The 13,804-nt window shown below is 33.4% G+C and overlaps 1 protein-coding gene across 3 annotated transcripts in view; it reads right to left on the bottom strand.

Annotated features, from left to right (window-relative positions):
* LOC118205209 (B-cell lymphoma 3 protein homolog) overlaps window positions 1–13,804 on the bottom strand; it is a 72,977-nt gene that overhangs the window by 16,999 nt on the left and 42,174 nt on the right. For all 3 annotated transcript variants that reach the window (XM_085811613.1, XM_085811614.1, XM_085811612.1), the window contains one exon: window positions 5,308–5,546. In XM_085811613.1, coding sequence (XP_085667739.1) covers window positions 5,308–5,546 — 239 coding nt within the window. The remainder of the gene's footprint in view (window positions 1–5,307; window positions 5,547–13,804) is intronic.

Here is a 13,804-nt window from a genome sequence, read left to right as displayed (position 1 = left end):
TAAAAAACAATTATGATCTAAAGGGTATCAAAATTTACAAAAAAAGCTTAATATTTATTTGTTTACTTTATTAAACATATCTTTCAATGTAAGTTGTTTAAGATTCTTCCACAAAAAATTCAAAAAGTTCCTTTTTCTTGTGTCATATATAGTAGACTTTCCAATGCCATACTTCTCACATAATTTTGAGACGGATAAGTCTTTATCCATTTTTTGCAGCAATTCCACTTTTTGTTTAATGGACATCGAAACATGTTTTCGCTTTGTAGATCCTCTAGCAGCTCCAGAATTGGAAACTCTTTTTGGCATAATCGAAAGTTCAAGCTTAATTTTTATAAAATTGTTCTAACAGTCTGCAAAAAATAATAAGCCGGATCCAATTAGAAGATTAAAGAACAGCGCAATCTGCAACATTAACTGAAATGCCTTATAATTTTAGCCTAGCTTATATCGTGGGTTATACATTAAACGCGCATGCGTATAAAGTTTGTAGCTTTGAGGTCCGGATTATGGACATCCGGATTACAGACTTTGTACTGTATCATCAAGTATCGTTTGAAATAGTATTTCATATAAGTTGTTATAGTTTATTAAATATTTCTATTCCATATGTACACAGGGGGTCTCAGTACCATGTTTCAGAACTTCTAGGAAAGGTAGAGCCAAAGAACGTCTATTCTTTGCCTCAACGACTCTGAATCATATACCAATGCAGGGTCTGAAATGCTTTTTTGACGCTGTAGATGGCATTCCGGGAAAGTTCCGCAGGAGTTCTTGCAGGGAATCGTCACTTCGCACCAGGACAGATAGTTAGTAGAATGAATAATTATACAAATGGGAAGTTAGCCAATATGCATTTGGTATATGTGCTACAAACTGTAGTGGGCCAGCCACACAGCGCTTGTACGCGGAACGACAGGCTATGAGGTGTACACCTAGAAATAATTCGTTTGCAATGCTGCACAGGAGGTTAGCTGAAACAGGTTCCTTTCTAAGAGCTGTCATGAATCGGGCACGATCAGCATAGACTCCAGACATCAAACAGAATGTCCTAAATCAGGTACAGGGAACTCCACGTTTAAGTACGCAAAGTGTAGTGCATGCATGGAGGTAAGAAAGGTTTCTAGAATTGCGTTCACTACACCTTACTTCCTACCATTGCGTTCACTACACCTTACTTCCTACCTCCATAAGTGCACGCGGTCGGAATTTTCCATTCCGGTATCTGGAGGCTTCTCAGCAAAAAAAAAAAAAAAAAAAGCATCCCTATCACGTGCAGCTTATCCAAGCACATCGCCAATCGGGCGATTATGCAGCTCATATTCCTTAAAATATTCATAGGAAAGAAAACTATCATTCTTTTGAAATTATATTTTTAAGGCAGGCAGAAACAGCCTTTTTTGAAACTCAACAGCAAATGGTATTGAAGAGGTAAATGAATGTATATATATATTTTTTTAAATTCCAAGCAGATATAAACATTGTAACGGAAATGAATGAGCTACTTAGAGCAAATAATAAATGATTACATTTTGGTAGAACAACTTATGGAAGTGAAGCTAGTCAAAATGAAATTTAAAAAAAGGTAAAAAAGGTTTGCTGAAAAACGTTGCGTACCTCAAGGAAGATTTGGATAGTTTATTTTAGTGAACACAAAGCAGACTAGAACTATCCGCGAGGGAGGAATTTTTCAGGAAAGCTGTCTCAGATTTCCATTAGGTTTTTGAGGTAGATTTACGGAAGATCCTCTTTTTGCAGGAGAAAATGTGTTCGGAAATTGATACATGTTTCTGTAGAAAATTCGCACTACCTCTGCAGCTTGTTAAAGAGCGACCCTTTCCGATTTCTATGAAATGCATAAAATTTTTAAGTTATATTCTTTATCAGTATAGCATCAAATTTTTCCTGTTTCTAATTATTATGCGTAATTACAAAATGAAGGCTCGATTTCAGAACTAGAAATTTTCTGAAACTGAGTGAATATTAAATATTTATCAAGCATCATCTGTTACAGTTTATATAGTTGGCCACGAGAAGGTGCAGCGTTTTTTACTTTAAACTTGTTATATTTTTCTTACCGCATTGCGAATTTTTGAGATAGATCTAGTGGCAACCCGAAAAACATGTTGAATGTTCTAATGTAAGCATACAATTGTTGTACATAGCTGTAAATAAAGCTTCTGTGTGATAAAAATTAAAAGGAATTCCAAGCGTTCCTGTGGATATTTATCAAGAAAGGTAAGCAAAAATTCACTTATCGATGTTGTTAAATGTAAATAATAAGAATATGAAAAAAGATCAAAAGTTGCAACATCATCCACCTGATTAAATTTCATTTATACTGTTTTCAAACAAATATATTGATATTTTGTACTCATTAATAATTTATTCATCTGAGTCTGTTAAATAGTTCATAAATTACAAGATGAAGTTTCTATGGAGAAATTAATAACTGAAACCTAAGTATGAACTTCTGTTACTATATCAATATATATAAGGTATTTTCTCTCTAATTTCCGTGTGCCTTCTTGGTGTAACAGTAACAAACTTCGCAAGTATTCGAGAAGTCCAGATTTGTGTCCCGGCGAAGGCGTTGCTCATTTTTCATGTCTCCAGCATCGAAGAAAACCTAATGACTCTACAAGTGGCGCCCGAACTAAAACGTGGTAGACAATAATTCGTCACAACCTGAATTTGAAGACTGGGTTCCCTAATCCTCACTCACCCTTTAAAAGGGGAAGTATATAAGGTATTTTCTCCCTTCTTCCAGCATGCCTTCCTGGTGTAACGGTAACATATGTGGCGCGTATTCGAGAGGTCCAGATTCGAGTCTCAACGAGGCCATTGCTCATTTTTTGTCTTCTCCTTCAAAAATTAACTTAATGACTCTACATATTTATTTACTATTAAAATAGCATTCAATATATTCCAGGATTTTCTGCATAACTTTTATAATTTAATTCCACATTTTCATTGTGTTTCATGACAAATGCACACAGACAGTTCAAATTATAAATGATTTAAACTAAAAATTTATTTAAAAACATTTAATTAAAAACCTTAAAACGTAGCTACAGTATCTCAGAAAATCCTTAAAAATAAATACAAAGAAATGTGCACTTCAAAGAACCAAACTTTTATCTTCATTTCGAGTTTTCTCCAAACAAAGCGTTGGTTTAACTAAGTAAAATCACAGAAGATTATTTGCCGGTTTGCGTGGAGATAGTTTTCGCATGCTTTCATGAAAGACTTTCTAAGGGAAATGGATTCCCTTGGTTGCGTGAGCTACATGACAAAAATCAATCAAGTATTTAAATGCTAGGCTATTTTATCGCTATTTGAAGTGGCACCTACGGAAACATCATCATGACAAAAACATCGCAGATGAACACATCTAGAAGGAAAAAACGCAAGGCGAAAACGTCGTCTACGTGAGACAAAAAAACAGCAAGAAGCATCGCAGCTTTAAACAGTTTAAAAACGTATCAATTTTAAACATAATAGTAGAAAATATTGTGGTAAAAAGTCATAGTTAAGGAATCAACATCCAAATTTTCGATTATGGGATAGCACCTACAAATCATCATATAATGATAACATCAGACGCCTAGACGGTATAGTGGCTAGGAAAGCCAACTGAAATAACAAAGGGCCCGGGTTCGAATCGATGGGCGTATGTATATTCGTCCTTTCATAGGAGGCAGAGGTGGCCCACCTCTTAGGTGCCTCCATAATAAAAAGACCACCACTTTTGGCCTTAGTAGTAGGACGGTTTGTGTCATTGGGGAAAAAATAATGAGAACATACCTGACATTAGTTTTTTAGGTCAGACATAAGCTTTAAAAGTTGTAAATGTATATTTGCATAAAAATTTGTGAGCTCAAGAGGGAGTAAGGAATATCTTTACCTCTGCGTTTTCTATTTTTGAATTAATCACCATTTGTTTGCTAAAATGCAATAAGGAAACTTAAGCATTTTGCCAACTGAAAATGGGCAAAAAATTTATGCTACGAAAAGTAGTTAATAGAAGTTTAAACTTATGTAGTTAACTGTTAAAAAAGTCACTATTCAGCTAGTCTCTTCTATCAAGTTGTACTGGAAATTTTTCATTAAAAATATAGTCCTTAAAACGATTAGTAAAGGGAAAACGAGTAACTGCATGAAGTATAAGCATAATAAAATTGTTTACATTAATTATCAAATAGAAAAATTATTTTTTTCACTTTATTAGTTTGATATTCTTTTAGTCTTTAGTATTTAGAAATTAGTCACTTCATTAAAAGTGATTTACAAATCTTCCAGAGACACGTTCTAATCTGCCAAAATAATTTAAAAAAATTTGAGCTTCAGTGTTTATGCAAAAAATTTATAAAAATATGCCTTTTTGAATCAATGTATTTAAAGCAGAAAGCTTTAGTTTATGCAATAAAATACTCATATGAAAATGAAAAAGTAATTTTTTTTCCCTGTGAAGTGGAAACAGAAGAAAATGATTTAGCATGCTGGTGAGGTAAAGAAATCGTGCAAGCAATTAATATATTCGTTGCTCGGAGTGGTGTGGTTGGATAAAACCAATTATATTCGTTGATGAAGTTTTATGCATGATATTTCCTTCTTGTTTCCTTTTCTCCCACAATATTTTATACGACGACGGTTTCGCCTTGCATTGTTTTCTGCGTGACGTTTTCATCCGCAATGTTTTCACCTGTAACTGTTTGAAACCAGGTCAAACTTTTATATTCACTATTCGAATTATCAAGCTATTAGTGGTCGAACTATTAATATTCGGAGTACTAATTACAGTGTTTCCTGTCTGGCCATTAAGGGTATTCCTATCTGGTAACGGATGCCTGAAGAAATAAAATTTCATAAATACTGCGGCAAGACTCAGATAAGGTCACTAAAAATCCAGCAATATAAATGTAAGCAGCATTGTCAAGGTGATAATGAATTAGTTCAGCATGATCCTTGCATTGTAAGTGACAGCATAATGGTCGTATAAGGTTGCTCTCTTAAAGCTAAACCACATTGTACACCTTACATTAAGAAAATCTATATACTGATTACTCAGAATTACTTTAATTAGTTCATATGTTAATTAATTAATTTATTTTACCCAAAACTGCAAACCATAATTTTTTTTGCTGTAAAAGCAGAATCTATATTTCAATAATAAAACTGGGGATGCAGTCAAGCAAACGAAGAAAATAACCAACTTTTGTTCTGAATATGATGTGATTCTTATAATGTAAACTATAATTTGAGAAAATATATTTATAAATATATTTGACTACATTTATTACTTACATCCGCTCCATAATCTAGAAGCATAGATATTATTCTGTGTATATAACTCCTACATTTGTGATTCAATGCAGTTAATAGAAGACAACCTTCATTTTGTATGTCAGCACCATTCTCAAGCAAGTATTGGACAACTTCTGGTGAACTTTGAGATCTTGCTACGCGCAGCAGCGTTCTTCCAAACCCGTCACATTTATTCAGAATGGACCTGCTCCCGTTTTCAAGAAGTAGCTGTATCATTGCTGCAACAAAATGTATATTTGAACTTTAAGCATTCAATAAAATGAAAAAAAAAAAAAAAATACTATCAATGTTATGCATAATGAGAAACTACATGCATTTATATTTAATGACAACATACATAGGTTTAAAAATATTTCTATCCAGAGTATGTCAATAAAGTACTTCCGCATATTATCGTCGCCGTAACGTAAAAAACGCTAATACTACAGCTTGTGAAACAAAAAGAAGTCTAGGACTAATATGATACATGAGGAGAAACTGAAATCTGCATCATTGGGGGAAATAGCAGTTTGGGAATTCTGAGCCGCATTTATGTCTTATTGCAGCAAGGTTAGCATCAGGTCCACGCCAAGCCTAATCGGCGCCGTCGTGCAAATGTCTAGCGAGCGCCTTTATGTAGTGACGATATTAAAGGGACGGTGCTTATGATTAACATTTAAAATGAAGTATTATTCACATAATAATATGAAAAACCAAAATATATATATATATATATATATATATATATATATATTACCATTTGTCTAAATATGCAAATATTTTGTGCTTTGTTAAAAACCGCACTCAAACATATTCATTGAATAATTATACATTCATTTATGTTATAAAAAGCCGCCCAACCGGTAAAGTGGTTAGAGTTGCTGACTGCCGTGCAAAGGCCTCGGGTTCGAATCCCGGAGAAGTTATGGATGTTTGTAAATGTACAGTGCCTGTGCGGCATGGGGGCACTCTAAATAAGTGAGGCGAAAGTCCTCTTGAAAGGTTGGTGGTAGGGGAAGGAGGGTTCGAGATGCTCGGACCCATTCCCCCAGGTGCTCTCCATCAAAATTAGGCGCGAAACTGAGCTAAATTGCACTGTCCCCTGTAAAGTGCTCAAAGCTGTTGCCAAAGGCATGCGTGGCGTATCTTGCGCTCCTTGCCACGAGGAACTTCGTGGGCTTCAGCTGACTATAGGCCAGACAAGTAAGCATTAGTCAACAACAACATGTTATAAAAAAGTAACACTGCAAGCGAAACGAAATAATATACTAAACGCATTGCATACCAAATATTGCTGAACACTATTTATTATCTTAAATTTAAAAACAAATTAATATACATATCTAATAAGTTTGCACTGAATAAATTGTTGTTCGCAGCGTAGTTTACGACAAGGTGCAAACTGCGATTACAACAGGGCACAAAAAATGCTCCAGCACTGATACCTATCCAAAATTCTTTTCTGCACACCGCTATGTTGTTGACAACGATACAGCTTAGAGTTTCGACTGGCGATGCTACATTTCCTCCAAAAGTTTGCAAAAACTGCAGTTCCTGCATAAGATCTATACTATTTATATCACTTTGATTTTTATCAGTTAATGGTTTTTGTACTTTTTGACATAAGTTGAGCTTATCTTGTAAAATATATGTGAAGCAAAATACATGATGCCGAAGCATATGTAAGGAGATGGGGGCGCCGTAGACGCGTTCGACAAATTGCTTAGTCCTTATTTTGTTCTACTGTTGCAATCGTAGTAATTTGGGCAACATTTATCTTTTTTGTGATTTTTTTTGGGGGGGGGAGAGGTGATTGCTTGCTGTTATTGTTATTCTACGTAAAAAAAAGGTACGTGCAGTTACATATTATTTTAAACTTAGGTTAGCTATGTAATTCAGAAAAGCGGCGATTTGAGCATAATTACTCGATTTTTTTTTTCATCAACCATTTGTTGATTAAACTAAAAAATATTATCCTTCGAGAAGAAAGGATTGACATATTTATGGAGTCCCACTGAATTTAAAATATACCTACTTGAGATTTGGAATCAAGTAAAAATATTCAACATATTCTGAAATCAAAAATTAGCCATTTTCCAATTTTTAGCTATACAGAAAACCGAAGGAAAATGTTTCGTTATTTTCATTACACCTTTAAATTTGATTTATTTACTTTAATAAACAAAAGAGTACATCCCCTTCTTGAATTATTTGGTATTGATCTAATAATTCCTATATTTTCCAAGCAATGGTTTAAGATATACTCACTTTTTCAGAAGTAAGGTAAATTATTTCAAACAGTGACTTTCCAAATATTTTCAAGAAGTGTTTTACGCAATAGTTCTTATAATAGTTATTTTCTGCTTTTATTTTTACTTTCACTTTTTCTGTTTTCGTTTTCCCTTACTTGTCAGAAGGAAAACGAAAACTGTTTGAGTACAGAATGTAATAAGGGAAAAAAAAAAAAAAAGTGAGAAGAAGACTTAATAAACCAGAACTATAAAATTATTGAGTTTTTCCAAAATCTGAAGAATACCCAAACTGGCACTACTAGCATTAGTTATCAATCAACGTCTCAGCTACCATTGAAATTACCAAAATAACTTAATAATCAGAAAGAGTTTCGAAAGCGTTTTCACCTGAGAATTACCTTTAACTTCAATGCAGCTGGTCAAAAAAACAGAAGAAATACTATTGAAATCTACAATTTCTGCAATAGATAACGCATTTGCTTGTGCCTGATGATTCCGGATTATGCCCAAGTTCATTACTGCCACCTCAAGTTTAAACCTTAATAGAAAATAATCTTGGATGTTAACAAAACTTGGTTTCGAGTGTCAGTTTCCCAAAGACAAAAATGGACGTAATTTTTTTTAGATGTACTCATGTCGAATCTTGCCAGACAATGAAACAGTTAATCCTATTTCTTAGAACGATTACGAAAGAATAAACCTGTTAATTCGGAATTTCAAATTTTATTAAAAACAGAGACTAAGCATTCGCGTAATGTTATTGAAAGAATTATCTATGCCATTCAGTTTTTAGGCAAACAATATTTAGCCTTCCCGTGGTTCCAGTAGCAAATTATTCGAAAGAAATTATAATTTTTTAAAGTGTATGGAAATGATCACTATTTGACCCTATCATGTCTGCAAATATTGCTAACTAAAAACATATGCTTCATTACCAAATTAAATAATTAGCTTATTAGGGAATAATACAAAGCAAATTATTTTAAATAAGGTCAAACAGGCAAAACATTTTTCTACTTTACTTGATTGTACCCCTGATGCCAACCATCAAGAGCAAATAGTATTAATTTGTATGAAGTATTTTAATTTAGAAAATACAGACATGAGTATTGAAGAAAGGTTTTTAGTTTTTTAATTCTCGTTTGGAGAACTACTTCATGTAACTTCTCATCACCACGCCCATTGCAGAGCTCATGCATAATCACACAAGTATCAAGGTTTAGTATTTTGTGTTACAACAGATACGACCGGTGGAAGACGAACAACTTTATTATTAAATGTCGGCTTATTAAAAGACTTTAGAGGAAAACGGTTTAGATATTAGTAATTTTTGCGGCCAAGAATACGACAATGGTTCAAACTTGAGAGCTAAACAGTTTTCGAGTAATTATGCTCAAATCTTTGCTTCGCATTAAAAAGTTGACCTAAATTTAACATAATATGTAACTACACTTACCTTTTTTTATGTAGAAAAACAATAACAACAAGCAATCACAAAAAAGATCAATATTGCACAAATTACTACGTTTGCAACAGTAGAGACAAAATAAGGATTAAGCAATTTATCGAATGCATCTACCCTTACATACGCATGAAGTATTTGCACGTTCAAATAAGAAAGAAGAGAACAACCAGAGACAAACTCCTGCTCTGGTGCTCTGAACTTTCGGTCGAATAAGACAATGTGCTAGGCGGAAGAAGCACTCAAGGCTGACAAACTCGAGGCTGCTCTAACACAGTTAAACGCCCTAACCCCTAAAGGCGATCCAAGAGGCTGCTAACCTATCGGTCCAGTAGACGAGCTAAGACTAAGCTGAGTCGACAGGACTACTCAGCAACTCACATTCCATGTCCCTGTTCTGGAAGGATGGTAAAAATATCTGCTTTCAACAGGGGCCCGAACCCCGGACAGCAGAATGAAGTCACTTAAACACTGTCAGACAGACCGTGCCACAAATCCGCCACGAAAAATTCTCTTCAGAATTAATTTTAAAGCAGTTTTATAATTTTTTTATAGGAAAAGAGTATTTTATTCTGTTACGTACAGATATCACGCAAAAACATCGTTACATTGCATTCGATAGCGGTGAAAATGGATATTTTCGTTGAAATATGCTGCCTGAAACTTTTCGCGATTACAATACTTCCTTTTTACTTCATACAAAGAAGTAAAAAGATAAGAGAAATAAGAAAACTGCAACTATAGTACTTGCTCGCAGATAAAATCAGGCGTTCAAGAAATTCAGTTCAAGAAAATCAGGTGCAAAAATTATAATTCCAAGTCCATGAGAAATAGCAAAATTTGTCCTGACAATTATTTCCTAGTTCTGCATACACATTTACCTTTAATGAAAATGAATGTCTGACTATATCAAACTGCTATAGCAAATCAGATATTAAAAGATTTGTTATTTCTTCTTTTGAAACAGGTAAAAGCTAAAAACGTTAATTATAAATTAAATTTGATAGCCTTTTAAATATTCCGCTGCATTAAAGAGCATGTTAAATTTGTATTTCTCTATTTATAAATATACATTTCTGTCTAACATATATTTGTAAGCACATGGAATATATTTTTAGCAGCCCGTTTAACTTCAATCGGAACGCCACTTTAAAAGATAATGTTTTTTGTAAGAAATGTACTAGAAGCTGAAGAACAAACTCTGGTGAATTTTTTAGACGATAGCACACTGAAATAGGACCAAAGAATTTAGTTTTAAAAATTGATTTACTTGATGATGTATATAAGCCAAAATATTCAAATCGTTCCCGTGTGATGCTAGCTTAGTGGTAAAGGCCGATCAGTAACAACACTTAACTTTTGGGGTCGTGAGTTCGAATCCCATGCGCTTTTTTCACCCTGTCTGCAACTTTCTTAGCTTCTTGTTCAAATTTGATCTATATTCGTGTTTTATAATTTATTTCTATTATTATATGCATTAGATATAATGTTTTATTTATGATCTCATTTATTTAAATTTTTTCCACAAAAAATTTTGAAAATTATATAATACGAATTTGAAGCATACCCTGTACATATATATATACCCTTGACTTTATCCATGAACACATCGACCTATTTTCACATAAAAAAACATCAAAGAATTGCACAAACTATGCTTTACGCACTCCCTTGAGTTTGTTCATGTAGTTTTGATTGCTAAATAATTCGAGAATTCGTTACTTTTCGTTCTTCGGCTGAGTGGAGTGGATTACCCCTTTTCAGGTAAGTGAAAGTATTTTTATTTTTCAGTATTTTATAACGATTTTTAGTTTTTAAAATTATGTTTTTGTAAGGACTGGATTTTCATATTTTAAAATTTTTTGAAAGTGAAAGTATTAATTTTTCAGGGTTTGTAAGGATTTTATGTTCTTTAAATTTACTATGTTTTTGAAATGATTTAAGTTATTAGGTTTTTTTTTTTTTTTTTTTTTTCTTTTTGAAAGGATTTGCAGTTTTAAAAATTCCCCACTTATTTGTTTGGCGCTTTTTACAAGAGTAAGAAGAATTGGATTCTTGTCAATTTTCTTTTACTTTTTAAGTGAAAATAGGTTGATGTGTACATGGATAAAATCAAGACAGTGCGCAATGCCAGTTTTGGGTAATTCTGGGACGTTTCTTTAAGTGAAAATAGGTCGATGTGTACATGAAAAAAGTCATGACAGTGCGCAATGCCATTTTTGTGCAGTTCTGGGATGTTTTCTTATGTGAAAATAGGTTGATGTGTACATGGATAAAGTCAAGACAGTGCACAATGCCATTTTTGTGCAATTCTGGGATGCATTTTAAGTGAAAATAAGTCGATGTGTACATGGGTAAAGTCAAGACAGTGCGCAATGTCATTTTTGTGCAGTTCTAGGATGTTTTTTTAAGTGAAAATAGATCAATGTGTACATGGATACCGAGTTTGTGCAATTCTTAAAAACGCGTCAAGCAGTGGGTTATTCTGCACTTTTTATAGGTGAATGTATTTTAATTATTCAGTGTTTTGTAACGATTTTAAGTTTTTGAAGCTTACTATGTTTTCTTAACCATGTTTGTTTTTTAAAATTATTAAGCTGTTTTTAAAGGATTTTTCAGTTTTCAAAATTTTGCTTCAACTTTTATTTTAACTGTTCGCCACTGTAAATGTCGCGCCTTGCGTAGTGTCTTCTGAAGGGGTTGCAAATCCAGGAGACAAGACGCAAGAGCGTGCCGATTTTGAAAAACGGCAAAAAAATATCTCCTTACCTTATTTAGAAATTCGTTCGTCTTCAGTCTGTGGCACACAAAATTCCTTAACAGCATCCAAAAACTTCCTAAAATTATCTGAACTACAATCCATATATCGGCATCGCCACAGAAATTCACAAAAATAAGAATAATAAATATACTACGTGGATCCGGAGTATGGCTACTAAGTGACTGGTGTGTAGTGTACTAAGTGACTGGTGTGTAAATGAGTAAACCTTCATTTACACACCAGTCAATGCACTTTTCCCCTTTCATTCCAAATCGTACAGAAACTTCAAATTAATTCTACTACATTCAGTCATTGCACCGTCTAAACAATGAAACAAGCAATATACCTTCTAAACAACACACACCTCAAAAGCCCTTGCAAAACTTCCCATGATTCAAAATTTCCCAGAATAATGCAAATGATTATGTCATAATAGGGTTTCCATAACATTCAACTACTCAGGTTATCATAAATGATACAACAACTTGGCGATAAACAAAACAACAACTTCGCGATAATACAAGGCGGGTACCTTAAAGTCAACTCTAACCCTATTTTTTAATTTGTTTAACTTTTTTATTTTATTTATTTATTTTTTCAGTAACAGTACATTTTAGTTTTAATAATATATATATATATTATTTCATTAATATTTAACGCATACTCTAGAAACGCAAAGAAATTTTTAAAATTTTCTTCAGCTTCTATGCAATTAGTGATGTTCATAATATGCTTTATAACCTTACTTATCTAAAAAGTGCTAGCGTACTTAATTTCGCAGTTCATAAGCAGAAATAAAAATTTCCAATAACATGGAATTTAGTAAACAAAACTTTTCTGTGTTGTATGTCAGGATCCATACTCGTTTAAGCGGGGAAAATTCAGATGTTCAGCGTCGTAACTCGCAAACTGGTTATTTGGCGCCAAAATATTACAGTGACACCTAGCGTCGGAAAATAAAAATAATATACGGAAATAAAAATAGTCTAAGCTACGCGGCAGTGGAAACGCTTGTACAGATGCTGTAGGCGTGTCTTCAATTGACGCAACGCGTTCGTACGCAGTAGTGGAAACGGGCCTTAACACTGCCCATTTCCGCAACAATCTGAAAAACTGGCACACATTTTTTACTTTCATTTACCGTTTACAAAAAATTATATTTATTAAACTTGCATGTAGAAAATATAAAAAATTTTTATGCTTATGAGCAATTTTCGGAACCATTATGCTGTATAGTAAAAACAAACAAAAAAAAAATAATGTAAATTGAATTTTTCAGTTAATTAAGTTTCATTCTGGGAAAAAAATATTTAATAATTTATTAAAATCAGTGAAAAATATAAAAATCATTAAATTATCCTTCCATCATAAGGTATTTTTTTGCTCCTTTCCGCATGGCTTCATGGTGTAACTGTAGCACATTAGACGCGTTTTCGAGAGGTCCAGGTTGGAGTCTCTACGTGGCCTTCGAGAACAAGGCCCTACAGCTCAGTGACGTACAGTGCATGACGTCAGTACAGACAGTGCACCCCCTTCTTTGGTTTAAGGGCAGCGTTGGGTCAAAGGTTATTGTTAGTCGCCATTGCTACGAAAGAAGTGGTTGAACTGCAATTATTGACCTAAAATCTTGGTATACACCGTGCTTTTTTCGTAGTTGGACACTTTGAGTTTTTTTGCAATTTGTGGGTTGTTCTAGAAACAATATAATGTCTTACATGTGTTCAGTGCCACGATGTAATTGAAATTACAATAAATATTTTCGCTTTTCCTGTTGATGCAGATGTGAAAGTGGATACGTGCAATAAAACGGAAGGATTTCATTCCGACTAAAACCAGCAGGGTGAACTTTCATTACTATGACTTTATTGATATTTAAAGAAAACTTAAATGGATTAAATATTCGATACGTTTAATATGTCTGTTTTTTAAGCCAAAATGATTTCTACTGAAAAACTAGTGTAAAATATAAAAAAAAAAAGTAAACAATAACTATTGTAAAATGTAAAAGTAAACAATAAATTA

Source organism: Stegodyphus dumicola, chromosome 2 (assembly GCF_044657685.1).
Source record: "Stegodyphus dumicola isolate Sdum_Otavi_A_Nest chromosome 2, ASM4465768v1".
Taxonomy (NCBI): domain Eukaryota; kingdom Metazoa; phylum Arthropoda; class Arachnida; order Araneae; family Eresidae; genus Stegodyphus; species Stegodyphus dumicola.
The sequence above is the reverse complement of the archived record's forward strand: the minus strand, read 5'-3'. Positions and strand labels throughout refer to the sequence as shown.